This window comes from Salmo salar, chromosome ssa16 (genome assembly GCF_905237065.1).
Source record: "Salmo salar chromosome ssa16, Ssal_v3.1, whole genome shotgun sequence".
Classification (NCBI taxonomy): Eukaryota; Metazoa; Chordata; class Actinopteri; order Salmoniformes; family Salmonidae; genus Salmo; species Salmo salar.
Window position 1 is genome coordinate 81,938,198 of NC_059457.1, and position 22,201 is coordinate 81,960,398.

Here is a 22,201-nt window from a genome sequence, read left to right on the forward strand (position 1 = left end):
AGTAGGAGATGGTAGCCACCTGAATGTGCAGTAGGAGGTGGTAGCCACCTGGATGTGCAGTAGGAGGTGGTAGCCACCTGGATGTGAAGTAGGAGGTGGTAGCCACCTGGATGTGCAGTAGTAGGTGGTAGCCAGCTGGATGTGCAGTAGGAGATGGTAGCCAGCTGGATCTGCAGTAGGAGATGGTAGCCAGCTGGATCTGCAGTAGGAGATGGTAGCCAGCTGGATCTGCAGTAGGAGATGGTAGCCAGCTGGATCTGCAGTAGGAGATGGTAGCCAGCTGGATCTGCAGTAGGAGAGCTGGTGGGTTGGTGGATGAAGACACGGCAGTGCTGCTGCACTGTGGGGATGCCTGGCCTTCATGCATTATGTAGGACTCTGTCGCCATCTCACCACCTCTCCCTCTGTCTCTCTGCAGTAAAAATAGATCAGCGACTGTCTTTTTCTCCCACCACCTCTGTCATGACTCTTTCTCAGGTGTAGCAGGCTATGGCTGTTAGGCCTACCTCAAGAGCTAGGTGATTGTGGTCATTTCTTCTCTGCATTCTTGTAGCGTTATTAGGTAAAGCATGCACACGTTTGTGTGTGTGTGTTCCAAATGAAGCGAATGTGGAAAATTTGACAACAATTTATGGATTTAAGATTTCAAGCATCATCCAAACAATAAAGTGAAGTTATTTTTAAGGTAAACGTTTCATTTCCTGTAGGCTCCTCTTTTTACAATGAGTGTACTTTGCACAGTAGGCAAAGTCTAACAGCACAGATAAAAAGAGCAGACTGGCTTCATGCTGAAGGATACAGTATTGCTGAGTGTTGGAGTGAAGGCTAGAGGGAGTTCACACGAACACAAACACGCCCTCCTGGAGGAGTTGCACAGTGGGGGGGCTTGTCGGAGAAACACTCCAGTCTTCCACTCACTGCCAGCTCAAGGTCAGTCACTGTTTGCTGAATGCGTGTGGGGGTGTATAGATTATATGGTTCGATCTATTAAAAACAAAATGTTTTAAAACTAATAAAGATGATTGTCATAAATTGGTTTGAAGTGTAAGTTTCCCTTAGGATTTGCACCAGCTGCCAAAGCTGAGGGTTAATTTATTTTATAACACAGATAATTTTGTGTCTGCAATAAAGGGATGTTTTTTTTATGGCTTGTGTAAGTTGGAGAGGAATACTAGACAGATAAAGCAAATGAAATGGGCATCTTGAGCATTATAAAATGAACAGAAACTCAATAACCCCAGCACAGCATTTCCCACAATACAAGATCAGGGTCTTCTCTGTTGGAATACCAAAACATGCCTCCTTTCTCCCTCAACCGGATCACTAATCAGAGATTAGATAACTGAAAGTACCTAGCCAATAATTACAATAACACTATATTGGGTATTGCTTTAGTGGAGACCTTAATCAAAACCTATCCCTTTCTTTCAAAAGGGAAAATGGACGTATGTATTTTTGTATGTATTCCAACAGTGCCCAGATTGTAGAAGCTTCCTATTGCTGATTTGCAGCTTGAGTGTGGCAGCAGATCTATACAGCATGCTCACAGACAGTGTTCTACTGCCCCCACCTGAGACTCCCTAAAAACACGCCCCTTCGATACAGCTACGACCAGAAGTGACTTCTCGTAGCAAGTTAGGATGAAAAGTCCTAACCTTAACCAAATTCTCCTAACCTGCTATGTTAATTATCCTAACCGGCTGCGTACGTTCTCTTAACCTGCAATGAAAAAGTAACTTCCGTTTGTAGCTGTATAGCACCCTCATAGAGATCATCCCAACCCACCTGTCCTCCAAATACACCTCTGCTGTCTTCAACCAGGATCTCAGCGATCACTGCCTCATTGCCTGCGTCCGTAATGGGTCTGCGGTCAAACGACCACCCCTCATCACTGTCAAACGCTCCCTAAAACACTTCAGCGAGCAGGCCTTTCTAATCGACCTGGCCCGGGTATCCTGGAAAGATATTGACCTCATTCCATCAGTAGAGGATGCCTGGTTATTCTATAAAAGTGCTTTCCTCACCATCTTAAATAAGCATGCCCCACTCAAAAAACGTAGAACCAGGAACAGATATAGCCCTTGGTTAACTCCAGACCTGACTGCCCTTGACCAGCACAAAAACATCCTGTGGCGTACAGCATTAGCATCGAAAAGCCCCCGCGATATGCAACTTTTCAGGGAAGTTAGGAACCAATATACACAGGCAGTAGGAAAGCAACGGCTAGCTTTTTCAAACAGAAATTTGCATCCTGTAGCACAAACTCCAAAAGGTTCTGGGACACTGTAAAGTCCATGGAGAATAAAAGCACCTCCTCCCAGCTTCCCACTGCACTAAGGCTAGGAAACACTGTCACCACCGATAAATCCACGATAATTGAGAATTTCAATAAGCATTTTTCTACGGCTGGCCATGCTTTCCACCTGGCTACCCCTACCCCAGTCAACAGCCCTGCACGCCCCACAGCAACTTGCCCAAGCCTCCCACATTTCTCCTTCACCCAAATCCAGATAGCTGATGTTCATCTGGACCCCTACAAATCAGCCGGGCTAGACAATCTGGACCCTCTCTTTCTAAAATTATCTGCCAAAATTGTTGCAACCCCTATTACTAGCCTGTTCAACCTCTCTTTCGTATCGTCTGAAATCCCCAAAGAGAGATCCCCTCTTCAAAGGGGGAGACACTCTAGACCCAAACTGCTACAGACCTATATCTATCCTACCCTGCCTTTCTAAGGTCTTCGAAAGCCAAGTTAACAAACAGATCACCGACCATTTCGAATCCCACCGTACCTTCTCCGCTATGCAATATGGTTTCCGAGCTGGTCATGGGTGCACCTCAGCCACGCTCAAGGTCCTAAACGACATCATAACCGCCATCGATAAGAGACAATACTGTGCAGCTGTATTCATCGACCTGGCCAAGGCTTTCGACTCTGTCAATCAACGCATTCTTATCGGCAGACTCAACAGCCTTGGTTTCTCAAATGACTGCCTCGCCTGGTTCACCAACTACTTCTCAGACAGAGTTCAGTGTGTCAAATCAGAGGGCCTGTTGTCCGGACCTCTGGCAGTCTCTATGGGGGTGCCACAGGGTTCAATTCTCAGGCCGACTCTTTTCTCTGTATACATTAATGATGTCGCTCTTGCTGCTGGTGATTCTCTGATACACTTCTACGCAGACAACACCATTCTGTATACTTCTGGCCCTTCTTTGGACACTGTGTTAACTAACCTCCAGACGAGCTTCAATGCCATACAACTCTCCTTCCGTGGCCTCCAACTGCTCTTAAATGCAAGTAAAACTAAATGCATGTTCTTCAACCGATCGCTTCCCGCACCTGCCCGCCCATCCAGCATCACTACTCTGGACGGTTCTGACTTAGGTATTTGTAGTTGTCCACCTATTCTAGGTGTCTGGCTAGACTGTAAACTCTCCTTCCAGACTCACATTAAGCATCTCCAATCCAAAATTAAATCTAGAATCGGCTTCCTATTTTGCAACAAAGCATCCTTCACTCATGCTGCCAAACATACCCTCGTAAAACTGACTATCCTACCGATCCTTGACTTCGGCGAAGTCATTTACAAAATAGCCTCCAACACTCTACTCAGTAAATTGGATGCAGTCTATCACAGTGCCATCCATTTTGTCACCAAAGCCCCATATACTACCCACCACTGCGACCTGTATGCTCTCGTTGGCTGGCCCTCACTTCATATTCGTCGCCAAACCCACTGGCTCCAGGTCATCTATAAGTCTTTGCTAGGTAAAGCCCTACCTTTTCTCAGCTCACTGGTCACCATAGCAGCACCCACCCGTAGCACGCGCTCCAGCAGGTATATTCCACTGGTCACCTCCAAAGCCAAGTCCTCCTTTGGCCGCCTTTCCTTACAGTTCTCTGCTGCCAATGACTGGAATGAACTGCAAAAATCACTGAAGCCTCATATCTCCCTCACTAACTTTAAGCACCAGCTGTCAGAGCAGCTCACAGAGCACTGCACCTGTACATAGCCCATCTGTAAATAGCCCATCCAACTACCTCATCCCCATACTGTTATTTATTTTCCTCCTTTGCACCCCAGTATCTCTACTTGCACACTCATCTTCTGCACATCTATCACCCCAGCTTTTAAATTGCTATATTGTAATTATTTTGCCACTGTGGCCTATTTATTGCCTTACCTCCCTTATCCTACCTCATTTGTACACACTGCATATAGACTTTTCTATTGTATTATTGACTGTATGTTTGTTTACTCCATGTGTAACTCTGTTGTTGTTTGTATCGCACTGCTTTGCTTAATCTTGGCCAGGTTGCAGTTGTAAATGAGAACTTGTTCTCAACTGGTCTACCTGGTTAAATAAAGGTGAAATACAAAAATATAAAGAAATAAAAAGAAGTGGTACGTTTTTAGGGAAACCTCGCCCCCATCTGGGCTAAGAAGCTGGTTACCCTTCCAATGTAATCATATGGCAAAGCACAGTCTTTGGTTTCATTTAATCATTTCCAACAGCCTCACACAAATGTATCCCTCACAAAAATACTTAAATATATCTAGCCTATGAGCAAATTGGTTAGGGAACATTTGGAATATACCTGTTGATTTATCACTGGTGACAATTATGTACAAAATAGTATATTTAAGATTTTAGAATCAGTTCTACTGGCAATACAATGCTGTTTTTAGCATACTTACTGCTCATGCTTCCTAATATATAACAAAGATGTTCTCGTTTCTGTTTATACGACGTCTTTGATTGACAGCTGTTCATGTGCTCGACTGACATGTCGCACAAGCGCACTTTTATGTAGGCCTACATTTCGTACACTTCCGCCAATGTTCGTACTTGTCGGTATTCTTCGTGTGCATTTCGTCATTTTTCGTTCAAATTCGAGCCCTGTCGATAGAACTGATTTTCGTCGTCTCCCTCGTTCTCCGTGTTGTTGTTCATCTCGGTGACGCGACAGAGGTGTAGCCTGACGCGGTCTCTTACGTGTCGGTCTGAATAAAAGTGGAGCTCGGAGGACCCGGGAGTGACGAAGCGAGTCTGTGTCGGGTAAGCATCCGATGCGGAGAGGGGGATAGAAGAAAGCCCTGGTGTGTTGGAGAAATCGCTCCAAATCTAACAAAGAGATCATGGCGGCGGTGTTGCAGAGCCACACGATGTTGAGTCAGTCTACAAAGCTAGCCAGCCAGCTATGTGAGAATGGTACTGGAAAAATGGGAGTGAGGCTTGAGTCCTCGAGTAAAGATTGCAACCACAGTAATTATAGCATCAGCATGTTGGCTAGCAGACCTAGTTTGGCCATCTAGCTACATAGCCAGCTGGCAACCACAAAAAAAAACATGTACGTTCGAATGCCTAACTTGCTAAGCTAACTAGCGGTATAGAATGTTAGCCCAGCCCAAGTATATTTGGCTTAGCTACAGACATTTCCCTCCCAAAGAACTAGCTAACGTTAGCTTGCAAGATAGTCCGTCTACAAACACAGCGTGGTTGTCTTGAATAAGCATACTATATTAGCAGACTTAGATAAAGACATCGATTCAAGTGCCATAGTTAGCCAACGTTAAATTAACCAGATGAAAATTAATTAAGCTAAAACTTGATTTTTACCGCATGGGAAACATTTGTATATTTACGTTAGCTAGCTAGCAGCTATAGCTAGTTAGCCAGGTTGTCGATATTAGCTAGCTACCACAAAGCTTTAATATCGAGCAACAATATGAACATGGATACATTTCGTACCATTTGGTTGAAAATGTATTTTTTTCTTATCTATTAGTATAGCTAGGCAAGTGTCAGCTAGCTACTGTTATCTTTGTAGCTAACAATGCTATATACTTTTGCTAACTAACTACTTGGAAAAAGGCGGCAATAACAGGGTATCGTGTTAGGAAATGATGATGTACTGCATATTATACTGTAAATTGAAAATGCACTTTTAAAACTAGTGTTGTCATAAAATCATTACGTTGATACAATGTTGGAACTTATTTGATAAACATTGAGCAACACACTCAATGACGAACACATTTTTACCTTAGGAACGTTACTTATGGTTTGGGATAGTATCTCCCATACTTTCAGATATTCACACATAATACTGCATGTCTGGTGTAGCCTACAATCACTTAAACAAACCTGGTCTGGTATGAATAGACAGGGGCACAAACGCCACGACCTGAAACATCACTTAATCAGGGCTCTCCAACCCTGTTCCTGGAGAGCTACCATCCTGTAGGGTTTCACACCAAGCTTCTTCCTGGAGAGCTATTGTCCTGTAGGTTTTCGCTCCAACCGTAATCTAATGCACCTGATTCTAATAGCTGGTTGATAAGCTGAATCAGGTTAGTTACAACTGGGGTTGGAGCGAAAACCTACAGGATGGTATCTCTCCAGGAACAGGATTGGCGTGAACCTACACAACTTTATCTCTCCAGAAACAGGGTTGGAGAGCCCTGAATTAAATCCACACCCATACCAATATTTGACATTTTGTGTAAAAACTTACATTCACAGGCTCTCCAGAGTTCTCCACCCGCCAATCCAGCCAACTAAATGACCATGGAAGCGGGAGCCGATACACAGCAGGGTGGTGACACAGCTGTTTCTGAGTCTGAGGCCCAGCAGATCACACTGGCCCAGGTACAGTACCCTCATCAACGTTGCCAGACACTTTGAATCAAATTTAACTTTATTGATCCTCTGGTAGAAATTCTTTACGAGGCCCTACATCTTGTGTACATTAATGTGTCTGTATGTCTGCGTTTACACTGGCAGCCCAATTCTGATGTTTTCCCCACCAATTTATCTTGACCAATCACGTCATATCTTTTTAGAGCTGATATGATTGGTCTAAAGAAATCTCAGAATCGGGCTGCCTGTGTAAATGCAGCCTATGCGTGTAGGGAGCCTCCATATGTGGGCTGCGTTCAGCAGGGCACAACATTGTAGAATGTTCAGAAATAAATATGTTATGTAGAAGAGCAGAACTGTTCTCTGACATGAAGAATAATCAATCACTTCTATTCATGGTCTTTGATTGTAACCATTATGTGGATTGGCGCAGCGGTCTAAGGCACTGCATCTCAGTGCTAGAGGCGTCGCTACAGACCCTGATTCGATTCCAGGCTGTATCACAACCGGACATGATTGGGAGCCCCATAGGGCGGCGCACAATTGGCCCAGCGTCATCTGGGTTAGGGTTTGGCTGGGGTAGGCCGTCATTGTAAATAAGAATTTGTTCTTAACTGACTTGCCTAGTTATATAAAGGTTAAAAAGATGGACCAGTTTCCCAAAAGCATCTTGATGCTAAGTCCATCGTTAGAGCCATATTGTGCTAAAGTGAACTTGGCCTTAAAAACCTCTTTAGGGTACGTGGGACGGTAGTGTCCCACCTGGCCAACATCCAGTGAAATTGCAGAGCACGAAATTCAAACTACAGAATTGAAAATATTTAACATTCTTGACAATACACATGCAATATGTCAAATTAAAGCTTGACTTCTTGTTAATCCAGCCACAGTGTCAGATTTCAAAAAGGCTTTCCAGCGAAAGCAACCCATGCGATTATCTGAGGACAGCACCCCATCAAACAAACAGACAATCATATTTCATCCCGCCAGGCGCGACACAAAACTCAGAAATAACGATATAATTCATGCCTTACCTTTGAAGAGCTTCTTCTGTTGGCACTCCAATATGTCCCATAAACATCACAAATGGTCCTTTTCGATTAATTTCGTCGTTATATCTCCAAAATGTCAATTTATTTGGCGCATTTGATCCAGAAAAACACCGGTTCCAACTCACGCAACATGACTACAAAATATCTCATAAGTTACCTGTAATCTTTGTCCAAACATTTCAAACAACTTTCCTAATACAAGTTTAGGTATTTTTTTATGTAAATAATCGATAAAATTTAAGACGTGATAAACTGCGTTCAATAGCGGATTTAAAAAAAAAAAGTGGCGCGAGCTTTCAGGTCACGCGCCCCAACCACAACAGTACACTAGACTCGACCCTCGTTCTGAACAAGGCTACTTCTTCATTTCTCAAAGGAAAAACATCAACCAATTTCTAAAGACTGTTGACATGCAGTGGAAGTGATAGGAACTGCAAGCAAGTGCCTTAGAAATCTAGATCCCCATAGAAAACTCATTAAAAAGAGTGACCTCAAAAAAAAAAATCCTGGATGGTTTGTCCTCGGGGTTTCGCCTGCCAAATAAGTTCTGTTATACTCACAGACATCATTCAAACAGTTTTAGAAAACACGCTGAAGTTTCTATCAAATACTACCAATTATATGCATATCCTAGCTTCTAGGCCTGAGTAGCAGTCATCCAAACATCCGAATACTGCCCCCTACCCCGAAGAAGTTAAGATGCTTTTGGGAAACCAGGCCCTGGAAGGTGCATGTATAGCCCACATTCATAAGCCGTTTCTAAATCTGCGTCTCTGCTGCAGGTGTCTATGGCAGCAGGACAGGTCTCCTCCAGCGGCCCCACAGTCACCCTGGTGCAGCTACCCAACGGTCAGACGGTTCAGGTCCACGGGGTCATCCAGGCCGCCCAGCCTTCAGTCATCCAGTCGCCTCAAGTGCAGACTGTTCAGGTGAGCCCCATTCCTCCCTCCATAACAGTAGTCTATTGTGATATACATAGGAAGGTACATGCAATAGGCCTTGGTAGTAGGCAGCAACAGGTATATTTGACCTGCACTGTTGGAGCTTTTAAGAATTTCACTGTATCGTTCAATTACATGAGTGACCCTCTGCATGTGACTAATGAACTGATCTAATCTATAGCAGAGAATCTCTCAGATGGCAGCTATTTGAGGGTTGGTGTGGGTCACATACAGTAATATAGCAAATCGATTAGAGGTCGACCGATTATGATTTTAACACCGATGCCGATTATTGGAGGACCCAAGAAAAACCGCTACCGATTAATCGGACGATTTAAAAAAAATAATAATAATAATGTTTTTGTAATAATGACAATTACAACAATACTGAATGAACACTTATTTTAACTTAATATAATACATCAATACAATCAATTTAGCCTCAAATAAATGATGAAACATGTTCAATTTGGTTTAAATAATGCAAAAACAAAGTGTTGTAAAAGTGCAATATGTGCCATGTAAGAAAGCTAACGTTTAAGTTCCTTGCTCAGAACATGAGAACATATGAAAGCTGGTGGTTCCTTTTAACATGAGTCTTCAATATTCCCAGGTAAGTTTTAGGTTGTAGTTATTATAGTAATAATAGGACTATTTCTCTCTATACGATTTGACTATTGGATGTTCTTATAGGCACTTTAGTATTGCCAGTGTAATAGCTTCCGTCCCTCTCCTCGCTCCTACCTGGGCTCGAACCAGGAACACATCGACAACAGCCACCCTCGAAGCAGCGTTACCCACGCAGAGCAAGGGGAACAACTGCTCCAAGTCTCAGAGCGAGTGACGCTTGAAACGCTATTAGCGCGCACCCGCTAACTAGCTAGCCATTTCACATCGGTTACACCAGCCAAATCTTGGGAGTTGATAGGCTTGAAGTCAAAACAGCGCAATGCTTGAAGCAGAGCGAAGAGCTGTTTGAATGAATGCTTACGAGCCTGCTGCTGCCTACCACCGCTCAGTCAGACTGCCCTATCAAATCATAGACTTAATTATAACATAATAACACACAGAAATACGAGCCTTAGGTTATTAATATGGTCGAATCCGGAAACTATCATCTCGAAAACAAAACGTTTTTCCTGTCGGTGAAATACGGAACTGTTCTGTATTTTATCTAACGGGTGGCATCCCTAAGTCTAAATATTCCTGTTACATTGCCCAACCTTCAATGTTATGTCATAATTACGTAAAATTCTGGCAAATTAGTTAGCAACAAGCCAGGCGGCCCAAACTGTTGCATATACCCTGACTCTGCGTGCAATGAACGCTAGAGATGTGACACAATTTCATGTTAGCAGGCAATATTAACTAAATATGCAGGTTTAAAAATATATACTTGTTTATTGATTTTAAAGAAAGGCATTGATGTTTATGGTTAGGTACATTGGTGCAACGACAGTGCTTTTTTCGCAAATGCGCTTGTTAAATCAACACCCGTTTGGCGAAGTAGGCTATGATTCAATGATAAATTAACAGGCACCGCATCGATTATATGCAACGCAGGACACGTTAAATAACTACACATGGTTGATGATATTACTAGTTTAACTAGTGATTATGTTAAGATTGATAGTTTTTTTATAAGATAAGTTTAATGCTAGCTAGCAACTTACTTTGGCTTCTTGCTGCCCTCGCGTAACAGGTAGTCAGCCTGCCATGCAGGCTCCTCGTGGAGTGCTATGTAAGGCAGGTGGTTAGAGCGTTGGACTAGTAACCGGAAGGTTGCAAAATCGAATCCCCCCTGAACAAGGCAGTTCCTAGGCTGTCATTGAAAATAAGAATGTGTTCTTAATCTGACTTGCCTAGTTAAATAAAGGTGTAAAAATAAAAAATACCGATTACCGATTGTTATGAAAACTTGAAATCGGCCCTAATTAAATCGCCCATTCCGATTAATCGGTCGACCTCTAGTTCCTAAGCCGTCATTGAAAATAAGAATGTGTTCTTAACTGACTTGCCTAGTTAAATAGAGGTGTACATTTATTTTTTACATTTTTTTAATCGGCGTCCAAAAATACCGATTTCTGATTCTTATGAAAACTTGAAATCGGCCTTAATTAATCGGTCGACCTCTAAAATCAATGGAACATTATTGGATGTTGTATAGGTGCTACTGCATTTCCAATAAACTGTAGGGTGTCAATGTGCTTTTTGTGATGAAATTTCACTTGTGTTATATCCCTGTAATTTATTGGGTCAAAATAAAGAAGGCACAGTGATGCCAAAAAGTTTGTTTTACCCAATGAATTACTTTACCCAATGTGTGTGTGTATGTGTGTCTGACTTTATTTATTTTCATAGCCTATAGTTTATTCGCCGTTAGTCAGCACCTCCACAAAAAATATTTTTTTCTGGGTGTGTGCCAGCTATGCTTTTTATTAGACTTAAGTTATAAAAATCAATTTTACCAAGACAAGTATGATTCTTCATGTTCTGAATCGTTCGGTTGGGTCTTTGTCTAACATGTTAATGATATCTAAAAAGTTGGATTTCAGAACCTAATACATCTAATAATCACCAAGCTCTGTTCACATAGCGGTGCAAGTTTCCTGTAATGACTTTTGAGAATTTTACGTTTTGTGGTCAAAGTTGTTTCCGTGGGTCGCAAAAAGCTAAATTAGCATGGCACGAGCTGAAATAAATGTAAAAGGCTTTGGTAAAAAACAAAATTGCTCTGACATTTCAGAGGTACGCTTGTTTTTGTGAGATATCTTGGGGAAATTACAGGAATTTTGAATGAATATGAAAAGTGGATATCCATCTTACCTCTATTGTTTCATGTCCTTTGGATTCTAGAAGAAAGATCAGTTCAACAGGAAAGTGATTTTTCAGCTTTTTTTTTCTCTGGCCTCGATTGATTTAGTCACCCTAATTCTGACCATCCTACAAGGGTAAAAACCTTCGAATGGATTATGATATTATTTTACCCATTGGTAAAAAAAAAAAAAATGTTTTTGATTGGACACCCTATAAACTGCAACGCTTGTGTTTGACCCTGTCAGATTTCAACAGTTGCAGAGGATTCCCAGGACTCCCAGGAGTCGGTGGACAGTGTGACAGACTCTCAGAAGAGGAGGGAGATTCTGTCCAGACGTCCTTCCTACAGGTACCGCTCCTCCACAGGGCCACTGTCACAGCCTCAGGGTGGCAGGAAAAGAATCCCAATCGCAACATGACTGTCATGTTGACTCAGTGTTGCCAAATTGGGATTATTTTTTTATTGCAGATCGGGTGCAATTTTGGATCTGATTGGGCTGTGAATGAAATCTGATGACGCGTTGTTGGCTGAGAGTCCGAGACATTGATTGGGATTGTGTTTGGTATCCCTTGACATTGATTGGGATTGTGTTTGGTATCCCTTGACATTGATTGGGATTGTGTTTGGTATCCCTTGACATTGATTGGGATTGTGTTTGGTATCCCTTGACATTGATTGGGATTGTGTTTGTTATACCTTGACATTGATTGGGATTGTGTTTGGTATCCCTTGACATTGATTGGGATTGTGTTTGGTATCCCTTGACATTGATTGGGATTGTGTTTGGTATCCCTTGACATTGATTGGGATTGTGTTTGGTATACCTTGACATTGATTGGGATTGTGTTTGGTATACCTTGACATTGATTGGGATTGTGTTTGGTATCCCTTGACATTGATTGGGATTGTGTTTGGTATCCCTTGACATTGATTGGGATTGTGTTTGTTATACCTTGACATTGATTGGGATTGTGTTTGTTATACCTTGACATTGATTGGGATTGTGTTTGGTATCCCTTGACATTGATTGGGATTGTGTTTGGTATCCCTTGACATTGATTGGGATTGTGTTTGGTATCCCTTGACATTGATTGGGATTGTGTTTGGTATCCCTTGACATTGATTGGGATTGTGTTTGGTATCCCTTGACATTGATTGGGATTGTGTTTGGTATCCCTTGACATTGATTGGGATTGTGTTTGGTATACCTTGACATTGATTGGGATTGTGTTTGGTATCCCTTGACATTGATTGGGATTGTGTTTGGTATCCCTTGACATTGATTGGGATTGTGTTTGGTATACCTTGACATTGATTGGGATTGTGTTTGGTATACCTTGCAGGAAGATCCTGAACGACCTGTCGTCTGACGTGTCTGCGGTCCCGCCGATCGAGGAGGAGAAATCGGAGGACGACTCGACCCCCGCCATCACCACCGTTGCCATGCCCACATCATGCCCCATCTATCAGACGGCCAGCGGCCAGTACAGTACGTAACCCCTCCCTATTCAATCCTCTGTTTTATCGCTCCGGGGGGGTCCTGTAGGTACAGATCTAGGATCAGCTTCCCCTCCACCAATCAAATGCTAAACTGACCCAAGATCAGCATCTAGGGACAACTTCACCCGTACTCCAGTTTCATCATGGACATATGTGAAGACTGCCTGCTTGTTCTGGTTTGGACAAGCTTAGTTGGCTTACTTACTTTATATTTGATGAGTAGTGTATGGTCAATGACTATAGTGGAAATAGGGTCATGTTCAGTAGGGAGAAATGTTTTAAATCTGGATGAAACGAAGGTTCTACCTGAACATGTCCAATAATGACAGATGTTAATTTTCCATTTCAAAACGTTTCGCTATGGTTTGCCTTGCTGAACATGACTGAGCAGACCATTGCAATGTTCCTAACCTATCCATCATCCATTAACCCCGCCTCCTCCTCTGCAGTCGCCATCACCCAGGGCGGCGCCATCCAACTGGCCAATAACGGTACGGATGGCATGCAGGGGATGCAGACCCTGACCATGACCAACGCGGCGGGCGCCCAGCAGGGCACCACCATCCTGCAGTATGCCCAGACCTCCGATGGACAGCAAATCCTGGTGCCCAGCAACCAGGTGGTAATGCAAGGTGAGAAAGTCTTGGACCATGGGAGGCCCCAGCCTCAATCAAGTTTTAGTTCTTACAGGGTCAGTTGTTCTGCTCGTACATTCTAAACAGAACCTCTTTCCTGCATATGCAGTCACACAACAAACAACTCCTGTATGTCCACAATTTCTTGACGTAAACACCAACACGTAACGCTACGATCCCTTCCGTTTCCCAGCTGCCTCTGGAGAAGTGCAGACCTACCAGATCCGTACGGCCAACACCAGCAGCATGACTCCTGGGATGGTGATGGCCTCCTCTCCCGCCCTGTCCGGCCAGGAAGGCCCAGAGGTTGTAGTCACCCGTAAGAGGGAGGTCAGACTGATGAAGAACAGGTAGGTGGAGTAGAGGCTATAGATACTGTAGCATTGTTAGCTAGGGTTATGTTGATCACTTTAATGAAGGCTGTTGGGTGGAATGGTAGACCTATAACGTAGGTGTACATTTAGCAGGTTGTTGATATGGAACTCCTATTTCTATACCTACATAATAAAGCTGAGGTAATGCTAAGAGAAAAGATGAGTAACATGATGATCGTGTTAAGATTTGCTTTGCTGAGGCTGACATACAGTACTGACTGTCCATACCTGTGTGTGACAGGGAGGCGGCCCGGGAGTGTCGCCGGAAGAAGAAGGAGTACGTCAAGTGTCTGGAGAACCGTGTGGCCGTTCTGGAGAACCAAAACAAAACCCTCATCGAGGAACTGAAGTCACTTAAAGACTTGTACTGCCACAAATCAGAATAGTGCCCCCCCCCCATGTACAGAGACTCACCACAGAGCCATGCATCTGGCAGCACCCTCCCCCATTTCTATCTTTTTCTTTTTAAAAAGCTCTACCAGTCTATAGGACCTACAGAAAGAGGAAAAAGAACAAGGAAAACCTCACAATTTCTCCACTTTTTCACAAGTACCCCTTTAAAAGGATGAGATGAGTACCTTCCATCATGAGTACCCCTTTAAAAGGATGAGATGAGTACCCCTTTAAAAGGATGAGATGAGTACCCCTTTAAAAGGATGAGATGAGTACCCCTTTAAAAGGATGAGATGAGTACCCCTTTAAAAGGATGAGATGAGTACCCCTTTAAAAGGATGAGATGAGTACCCCTTTAAAAGGATGAGATGAGTACCCCTTTAAAAGGATGAGATGAGTACCCCTTTAAAAGGATGAGATGAGTACCCCTTTAAAAGGATGAGATGAGTACCCCTAAAAAGGATGAGATGAGTACCCCTTTAAAAGGATGAGATGAGTACCCCTAAAAAGGATGACATGAGTACCTTCCATCATGAGTAGCCCTAAAAGGATGAGGTGGAGCACACACTCTCTCCACCAATAGAATGGAGCCCCTAGTGGAATCTTACAGTGGTAGGTATCGTGTATATCCACGACACCACTGCTGCTAACTAACCAGTAGTCCCCAGTCTCAAGATGTCAGATACCAGGAGAACACCAGCCGTGGAGGACTAGGACCCCTCTGCCCACCATGAACTACCCTATACAACTATTGAGTTTGGACCGTCACCGGCAACACACGTTGAAAATTATTTTGGAAAAATTGGCATATTTTGGAGTGCTACACTATTCAGTATTTAGGCTGATTGCTTTAACTCTTCTGTTACTTACTAACACTTTGTGGACTGTAGATCCCAACCACTGTCAGATGAAATGTATTATGCTTGAGTTGGGTTATCATGTATTGAATTTTTCTGCTTGCAAACTTTTGTTTTTCAGCATTGCTAAGTCGGGAAAAGACATCTGGTGGCTGTTTTGGGGTAGGGGTAAGAGATGGATTGTGGGTGGATTGTCTGCATCAACTAACAGGCATTAAAAGGTAACCTCAGCAATATGACGTAGATGCAGAATGTAAACAGCATAGTGGGTCAATTTCCACAACAACTAAGAGCGTTGAAGCGAGAGGCTCAACTTCTCTGCTGTTTTGGTGCTGTGGCTACCACTACAACGTGAAGCGAACCTGTGCACATGCGCAGATACTGTGTGAGAGCAAAGTGTTGCATCTCGCTCATCTCAATATCTCCGGTGCTGCTCGGGGCAAAGTAATTTCGCTGAGCACCTTTTTTAAAGAGTTGTGCTAATGTAAACTGAGCTACCACGCAGCTGACAGGAGGAGTTGTGAAATATGACTGAAGGGTAGACTATGGGTGTTGTATAGTGTGCTTTTAGGCATTCATGTAATGTATATGATGTCTGAGGCAGTGTGTGTGTTTGTTTCTCCATGGCCTGAACAGGCGTAAGGCATAATCATATTGGAGGATATCCTAACTTCCACTTAACTTAATCATCATGCATTGACATCAATGGGATTGTAGAGTGAAAGTTAGGATTAGCCCCACAATCACACTTTTTCATCTGTTGTGCCTCAAACACTTCTGATAGGACAATGGAAGAAGCATTTTCTATCATGTATTTAAAAGGGATCGTTTGCTTGGGTCTGCAGTGACGTCGTAGACCTGGATTTTGGGATCCATTTAGATTGACAACTCAGTCAACAAACGTGGGATTACACCAGGGGCGCGTTCAGCAGCTCACAACAATATGGAACAGATAAAAATGTTCAGCTAGAACTGTTTTGTAGAACAGACATGCCTTTCTGACATGTAAAATAAGGATTCATGTCAGCTCTATTCACTATATTTCTATCGGCAATGTTCCATAACATTTGCTTCCTGAACCTGGTCTTCTGTTTGATTGGATAACGGAATGCCATATTGTATTATTTTGTTTTTACGTAGCCAGCTGTCATAAATAACGTATATGCATCTTATTTTTAAAACACTTGCCATTTCTGTTCATATTTTGTAAACATTGTATTTCTTAATGTCAGCATTCACTTGTATGAAAAAAGCAAAAACAATTATATTACAGATTCTACTATTTGTTTTTGGCAGCTGTTAATAAATGTGTTTCTGGTATTATTTTTCAGATGCCTTAATTTGTTTAAATCCATTTTATCAAAAAAGGATGAATGAAATTAAGACAATTACAGTCACCCATAGTAGCTGGGTTGTGGCTCCATATTTTCTCCCTACTGGACACAACCCTGCATGAAACAAAACCATCCTCCATGAACCATCTTACTGGCTGTCCATTCATGAGTAGTAGCTCCCTGAACCATCAATGATTGACAGCACATTGATCCATCCACTGTGATTCAAACTCCTCACATCCCCCATCAATCACTGGTTCCTACAGATCTCTCCTTGCTGGAAGCTTCACAGCCTTGTAGATGTGAATGTCTCTTTCCTTGTCATAGTGCACCTCGTGTACTGTGAAGCGCTGCTTCAGCATGCTCAGGAAGTTAGTGTCTCGCTCGTAGCGGATCTTGCAGGCCAGTAGCACTACACTACTCTCTGAGCTGAGGTGTTCCATCGTTTGCAGTAATGATGGAAATGTGTCTTCCAGGTAAACAATGTCTGCTCCCAGCACTATGTCAAAGCCTCCTGTGGGATAGCGCTCCAATCCCTGGCCCCAGGTCAGTTCTGAGACCTCCACTGCTCCTAGCTGATCCGGGGGAATGTTCTCTTTCACATTGGCTGCAAGGAAGCCCAAGGCAGGCTCACGGTCTGTGATGGTCACTTTTTTGGCACCTTTGGAGAGAAGGCTTGCACGGTTAGCACATGTAAAAATGTGACTAACAGTTAGTAGTTCTAACAGTTGAGCCTGATCCACACTGTAGGGCCAACCCAAACAGTCCTGGCTCTGATGGTTTATTTTCACATTGTCCTTTCCAGAATGGTTACAGCAACTATATAGTAGTCAGGCCAACTCACATCAGCTCAACTATATAGTAGTCAGGCCAGCACACATCAGCTCAACTATATAGTAGTCAGGCCAGCCCACATCAGCTCAACTATATAGTAGTCAGGCCAGCACACATCAGCTCAACTATATAGTAGTCAGGCCAGCCCACATCAGCTCAACTATATAGTAGTCAGGCCAGCCCACATCAGCTCAACTATATAGTAGTCAGGCCAGCCCACATCAGCTCAACTATATAGTAGTCAGGCCAGCCCACATCAGCTCAACTATATAGTAGTCAGGCCAGCCCACATCAGCTCAACTATATAGTAGTCAGGCCAGCCCACATCAGCTCAACTATATAGTAGTCAGGCCAACTCACATCAGCTCAACTATATAGTAGTCAGGCCAACTCACATCAGCTCAACTATATAGTAGTCAGGCCAGCTCACATCAGCTCAACTATATAGTAGTCAGGCCAGCCCACATCAGCTCAACTATATAGTAGTCAGGCCAGCCCACATCAGCTCAACTATATAGTAGTCAGGCCAGCCCACATCAGCTCAACTATATAGTAGTCAGGCCAGCTCACATCAGCTCAACTATATAGTAGTCAGGCCAGCTCACATCAGCTCAACTATATAGTAGTCAGGCCAGCTCACATCAGCTCAACTATATAGTAGTCAGGCCAGCCCACATCAGCTCAACTATATAGTAGTCAGGCCAACTCACATCAGCTCAACTATATAGTAGTCAGGCCAACTCACATCAGCTCAACTATATAGTAGTCAGGCCAGCTCACATCAGCTCAACTATATAGTAGTCAGGCCAGCCCACATCAGCTCAACTATATAGTAGTCAGGCCAGCTCACATCAGCTCAACTATATAGTAGTCAGGCCAGCTCACATCAGCTCAACTATATAGTAGTCAGGCCAACTCACATCAGCTCAACTATATAGTAGTCAGGCCAGCCCACATCAGCTCAACTATATAGTAGTCAGGCCAGCCCACATCAGCTCAACTATATAGTAGTCAGGCCAACTCACATCAGCTCAACTATATAGTAGTCAGGCCAGCCCACATCAGCTCAACTATATAGTAGTCAGGCCAGCCCACATCAGCTCAACTATATAGTAGTCAGGCCAGCCCACATCAGCTCAACTATATAGTAGTCAGGCCAGCCCACATCAGCTCAACTATATAGTAGTCAGGCCAGCCCACATCAGCTCAACTATATAGTAGTCAGGCCAGCCCACATCAGCTCAACTATATAGTAGTCAGGCCAACTCACATCAGCTCAACTATATAGTAGTCAGGCCAGCACACATCAGCTCAACTATATAGTAGTCAGGCCAACTCACATCAGCTCAACTATATAGTAGTCAGGCCAACTCACATCAGCTCAACTATATAGTAATCAGGCCAACTCACATCAGCTCAACTATATAGTAGTCAGGCCAACTCACATCAGCTCAACTATATAGTAATCAGGCCAGCCCACATCAGCTCAACTATATAGTAGTCAGGCCAGCCCACATCAGCTCAACTATATAGTAATCAGGCCAGCTCACATCAGCTCAACTATATAGTAGTCAGGCCAACTCACATCAGCTCAACTATATAGTAGTCAGGCCAACTCACATCAGCTCAACTATATAGTAATCAGGCCAGCCCACATCAGCTCAACTATATAGTAATCAGGCCAACTCACATCAGCTCAACTATATAGTAGTCAGGCCAACTCACATCAGCTCAACTATATAGTAGTCAGGCCAGCCCACATCAGCTCAACTATATAGTAGTCAGGCCAGCCCACATCAGCTCAACTATATAGTAGTCAGGCCAGCTCACATCAGCTCAACTATATAGTAGTCAGGCCAGCCCACATCAGCTCAACTATATAGTAGTCAGGCCAGCCCACATCAGCTCAACTATATAGTAGTCAGGCCAGCCCACATCAGCTCAACTATATAGTAGTCAGGCCAACTCACATCAGCTCAACTATATAGTAGTCAGGCCAACTCACATCAGCTCAACTATATAGTAGTCAGGCCAGCCCACATCAGCTCAACTATATAGTAGTCAGGCCAACTCACATCAGCTCAACTATATAGTAGTCAGGCCAGCCCACATCAGCTCAACTATATAGTAGTCAGGCCAACTCACATCAGCTCAACTATATAGTAGTCAGGCCAACTCACATCAGCTCAACTATATAGTAGTCAGGCCAGCACACATCAGCTCAACTATATAGTAGTCAGGCCAGCCCACATCAGCTCAACTATATAGTAGTCAGGCCAACTCACATCAGCTCAACTATATAGTAGTCAGGCCAACTCACATCAGCTCAACTATATAGTAGTCAGGCCAACTCACATCAGCTCAACTATATAGTAGTCAGGCCAACTCACATCAGCTCAACTATATAGTAGTCAGGCCAACTCACATCAGCTCAACTATATAGTAGTCAGGCCAGCCCACATCAGCTCAACTATATAGTAGTCAGGCCAACTCACATCAGCTCAACTATATAGTAGTCAGGCCAACTCACATCAGCTCAACTATATAGTAGTCAGGCCAACTCACATCAGCTCAACTATATAGTAGTCAGGCCAGCACACATCAGCTCAACTATATAGTAGTCAGGCCAGCCCACATCAGCTCAACTATATAGTAGTCAGGCCAACTCACATCAGCTCAACTATATAGTAGTCAGGCCAACTCACATCAGCTCAACTATATAGTAGTCAGGCCAACTCACATCAGCTCAACTATATAGTAGTCAGGCCAACTCACATCAGCTCAACTATATAGTAGTCAGGCCAACTCACATCAGCTCAACTATATAGTAGTCAGGCCAGCCCACATCAGCTCAACTATATAGTAGTCAGGCCAACTCACATCAGCTCAACTATATAGTAGTCAGGCCAACTCACATCAGCTCAACTATATAGTAATCAGGCCAGCCCACATCAGCTCAACTATATAGTAATCAGGCCAACTCACATCAGCTCAACTATATAGTAGTCAGGCCAACTCACATCAGCTCAACTATATAATAATCAAGCCAGCCCACATCAGCTCAACTATATAGTAGTCAGGCCAACTCACATCAGCTCAACTATATAGTAGTCAGGCCAACTCACATCAGCTCAACTATATAGTAGTCAGGCCAGCCCACATCAGCTCAACTATATAGTAGTCAGGCCAACTCACATCAGCTCAACTATATAGTAGTCAGGCCAACTCACATCAGCTCAACTATATAGTAATCAAGCCAGCCCACATCAGCTCAACTATATAGTAGTCAGGCCAACTCACATCAGCTCAACTATATAGTAATCAAGCCAGCCCACATCAGCTCAACTATATAGTAGTCAGGCCAGCCCACATCAGCTCAACTATATAGTAATCAGGCCAGCCCACATCAGCTCAACTATATAGTAGTCAGGCCAGCCCACATCAACTCAACTATATAGTAATCAGGCCAACCCACATCAGCTCAACTATATAGTAATCAGGCCAGCCCACATCAGCTCAACTATATAGTAGTCAGGCCAGCCCACATCAGCTCAACTATATAGTAATCAGGCCAGCCCACATCAGCTCAACTATATAGTAATCAGGCCAGCCCACATCAGCTCAACTATATAGTAGTCAGGCCAGCCCACATCAGCTCAACTATATAGTAGTCAGGCCAGCCCACATCAGCTCAACTATATAGTAGTCAGGCCAACTCACATCAGCTCAACTATATAGTAGTCAGGCCAGCCCACATCAGCTCAACTATATAGTAGTCAGGCCAGCCCACATCAGCTCAACTATATAGTAGTCAGGCCAGCCCACATCAGCTCAACTATATAGTAGTCAGGCCAGCCCACATCAGCTCAACTATATAGTAGTCAGGCCAGCCCACATCAGCTCAACTATATAGTAGTCAGGCCAGCCCACATCAGCTCAACTATATAGTAATCAAGCCAGCCCACATCAACTCAACTATATAGTAGAGAGGCCAACCCACTTCAGCTTGGTTTGGCCCTGTAGTGCAAGTCTCCTACCAGTTTCCCCTGTGAGTTCTTACCTAGAAGAGCTGCCACGATGCCCACCAGTCCAGTCCCTGCCCCCAGCTCGATCGCAACCTTCCCCGTCAGCTCGACCTGTCCCAGCTCCAGGTACATACACATCACTACCGCCTGACAGAAAGAAAAACAGATGTAAGGAGAGAACAGTATCGGTAAATTGTGGCAGAATCAATCGTACCATAGTTGGCTCCATCTTTGTCACACTCAAGACGACGACCTGTCATTCAACAGGTGATTGAATAATTCATATTGGAATTAAAATTGACACGATTTTTTTTTTAAAATGCAGCAAAGCATGTACAGTCGTACACCAACGATGATCACTCACTGCATCCCAAACGACAGCAGCTACTCCGAGTTGATTCCAGTCCTGGGTTAGTCTGACATTGTGGTCAGCAAAATGGAACTCGGCAGACGATTTATGTAGTTTGGAGAACACGGGCAAATAATTCCCATCATATGGTACAAGCGCCATAGTCCAAAGAATACCATGGAAATGTAATATAATATATAACTTTTAGTTATATTGAAATTCATACAGCGCTGAACGATTTCTTATGAGGAAGTGGAAAAAGTCTATATTCTCGCGATAATAAAATCGTAGCGCTGACACTTGTCAAATGACAATGTTCACCAATCTCTGTCAAATAACGATTATTAATCTTGATAAACAGCCAATGGTAATTGACGTGCGTCAAAATGGGCCGTTCTTGAGGGCGTTCCTTCCTAGTTGGCTTTGGCTGGCGTGGGAATCAGC

The 22,201-nt window shown here is 43.5% G+C and overlaps 2 protein-coding genes across 5 annotated transcripts; one reads left to right on the forward strand and one right to left on the reverse strand.

The window, feature by feature from the left end:
- The first annotated feature begins 4,827 nt into the window (after positions 1–4,827).
- On the forward strand, positions 4,828–16,535 carry LOC106574945 (cyclic AMP-responsive element-binding protein 1). 3 transcript variants are annotated; one of them, XM_014151080.2, is made up of 8 exons: positions 4,828–5,061; positions 6,529–6,654; positions 8,480–8,626; positions 11,701–11,804; positions 12,800–12,945; positions 13,406–13,588; positions 13,785–13,941; positions 14,207–16,535. In XM_014151080.2, exons 2-8 carry the CDS (start codon positions 6,568–6,570, stop codon positions 14,349–14,351), a joined length of 969 nt encoding a protein of 322 aa, XP_014006555.1. In that variant the 5' UTR covers positions 4,828–5,061; positions 6,529–6,567; the 3' UTR covers positions 14,352–16,535. The 3 variants fall into 3 exon arrangements, with proteins under 3 accessions (XP_014006555.1, XP_014006554.1, XP_014006556.1); XM_014151079.2 differs by having other exon boundaries at positions 4,897–5,214; XM_014151081.2 differs by having other exon boundaries at positions 4,897–5,205.
- LOC106574887 (protein N-lysine methyltransferase METTL21A) lies at positions 16,406–22,190 on the reverse strand. 2 transcript variants are annotated; one of them, XM_014151019.2, is made up of 3 exons: positions 21,773–22,190; positions 21,444–21,555; positions 16,406–17,210 (listed from the first exon to the last, which is right to left on the reverse strand). In XM_014151019.2, exons 1-3 carry the CDS (start codon positions 21,917–21,919, stop codon positions 16,810–16,812), a joined length of 660 nt encoding a protein of 219 aa, XP_014006494.2. In that variant the 5' UTR covers positions 21,920–22,190; the 3' UTR covers positions 16,406–16,809. The 2 variants fall into 2 exon arrangements, with proteins under 2 accessions (XP_014006494.2, XP_045554089.1); XM_045698133.1 differs by lacking the exon at positions 21,773–22,190 and adding an exon at positions 21,623–21,730.
- Positions 22,191–22,201: the final 11 nt, after the last annotated feature.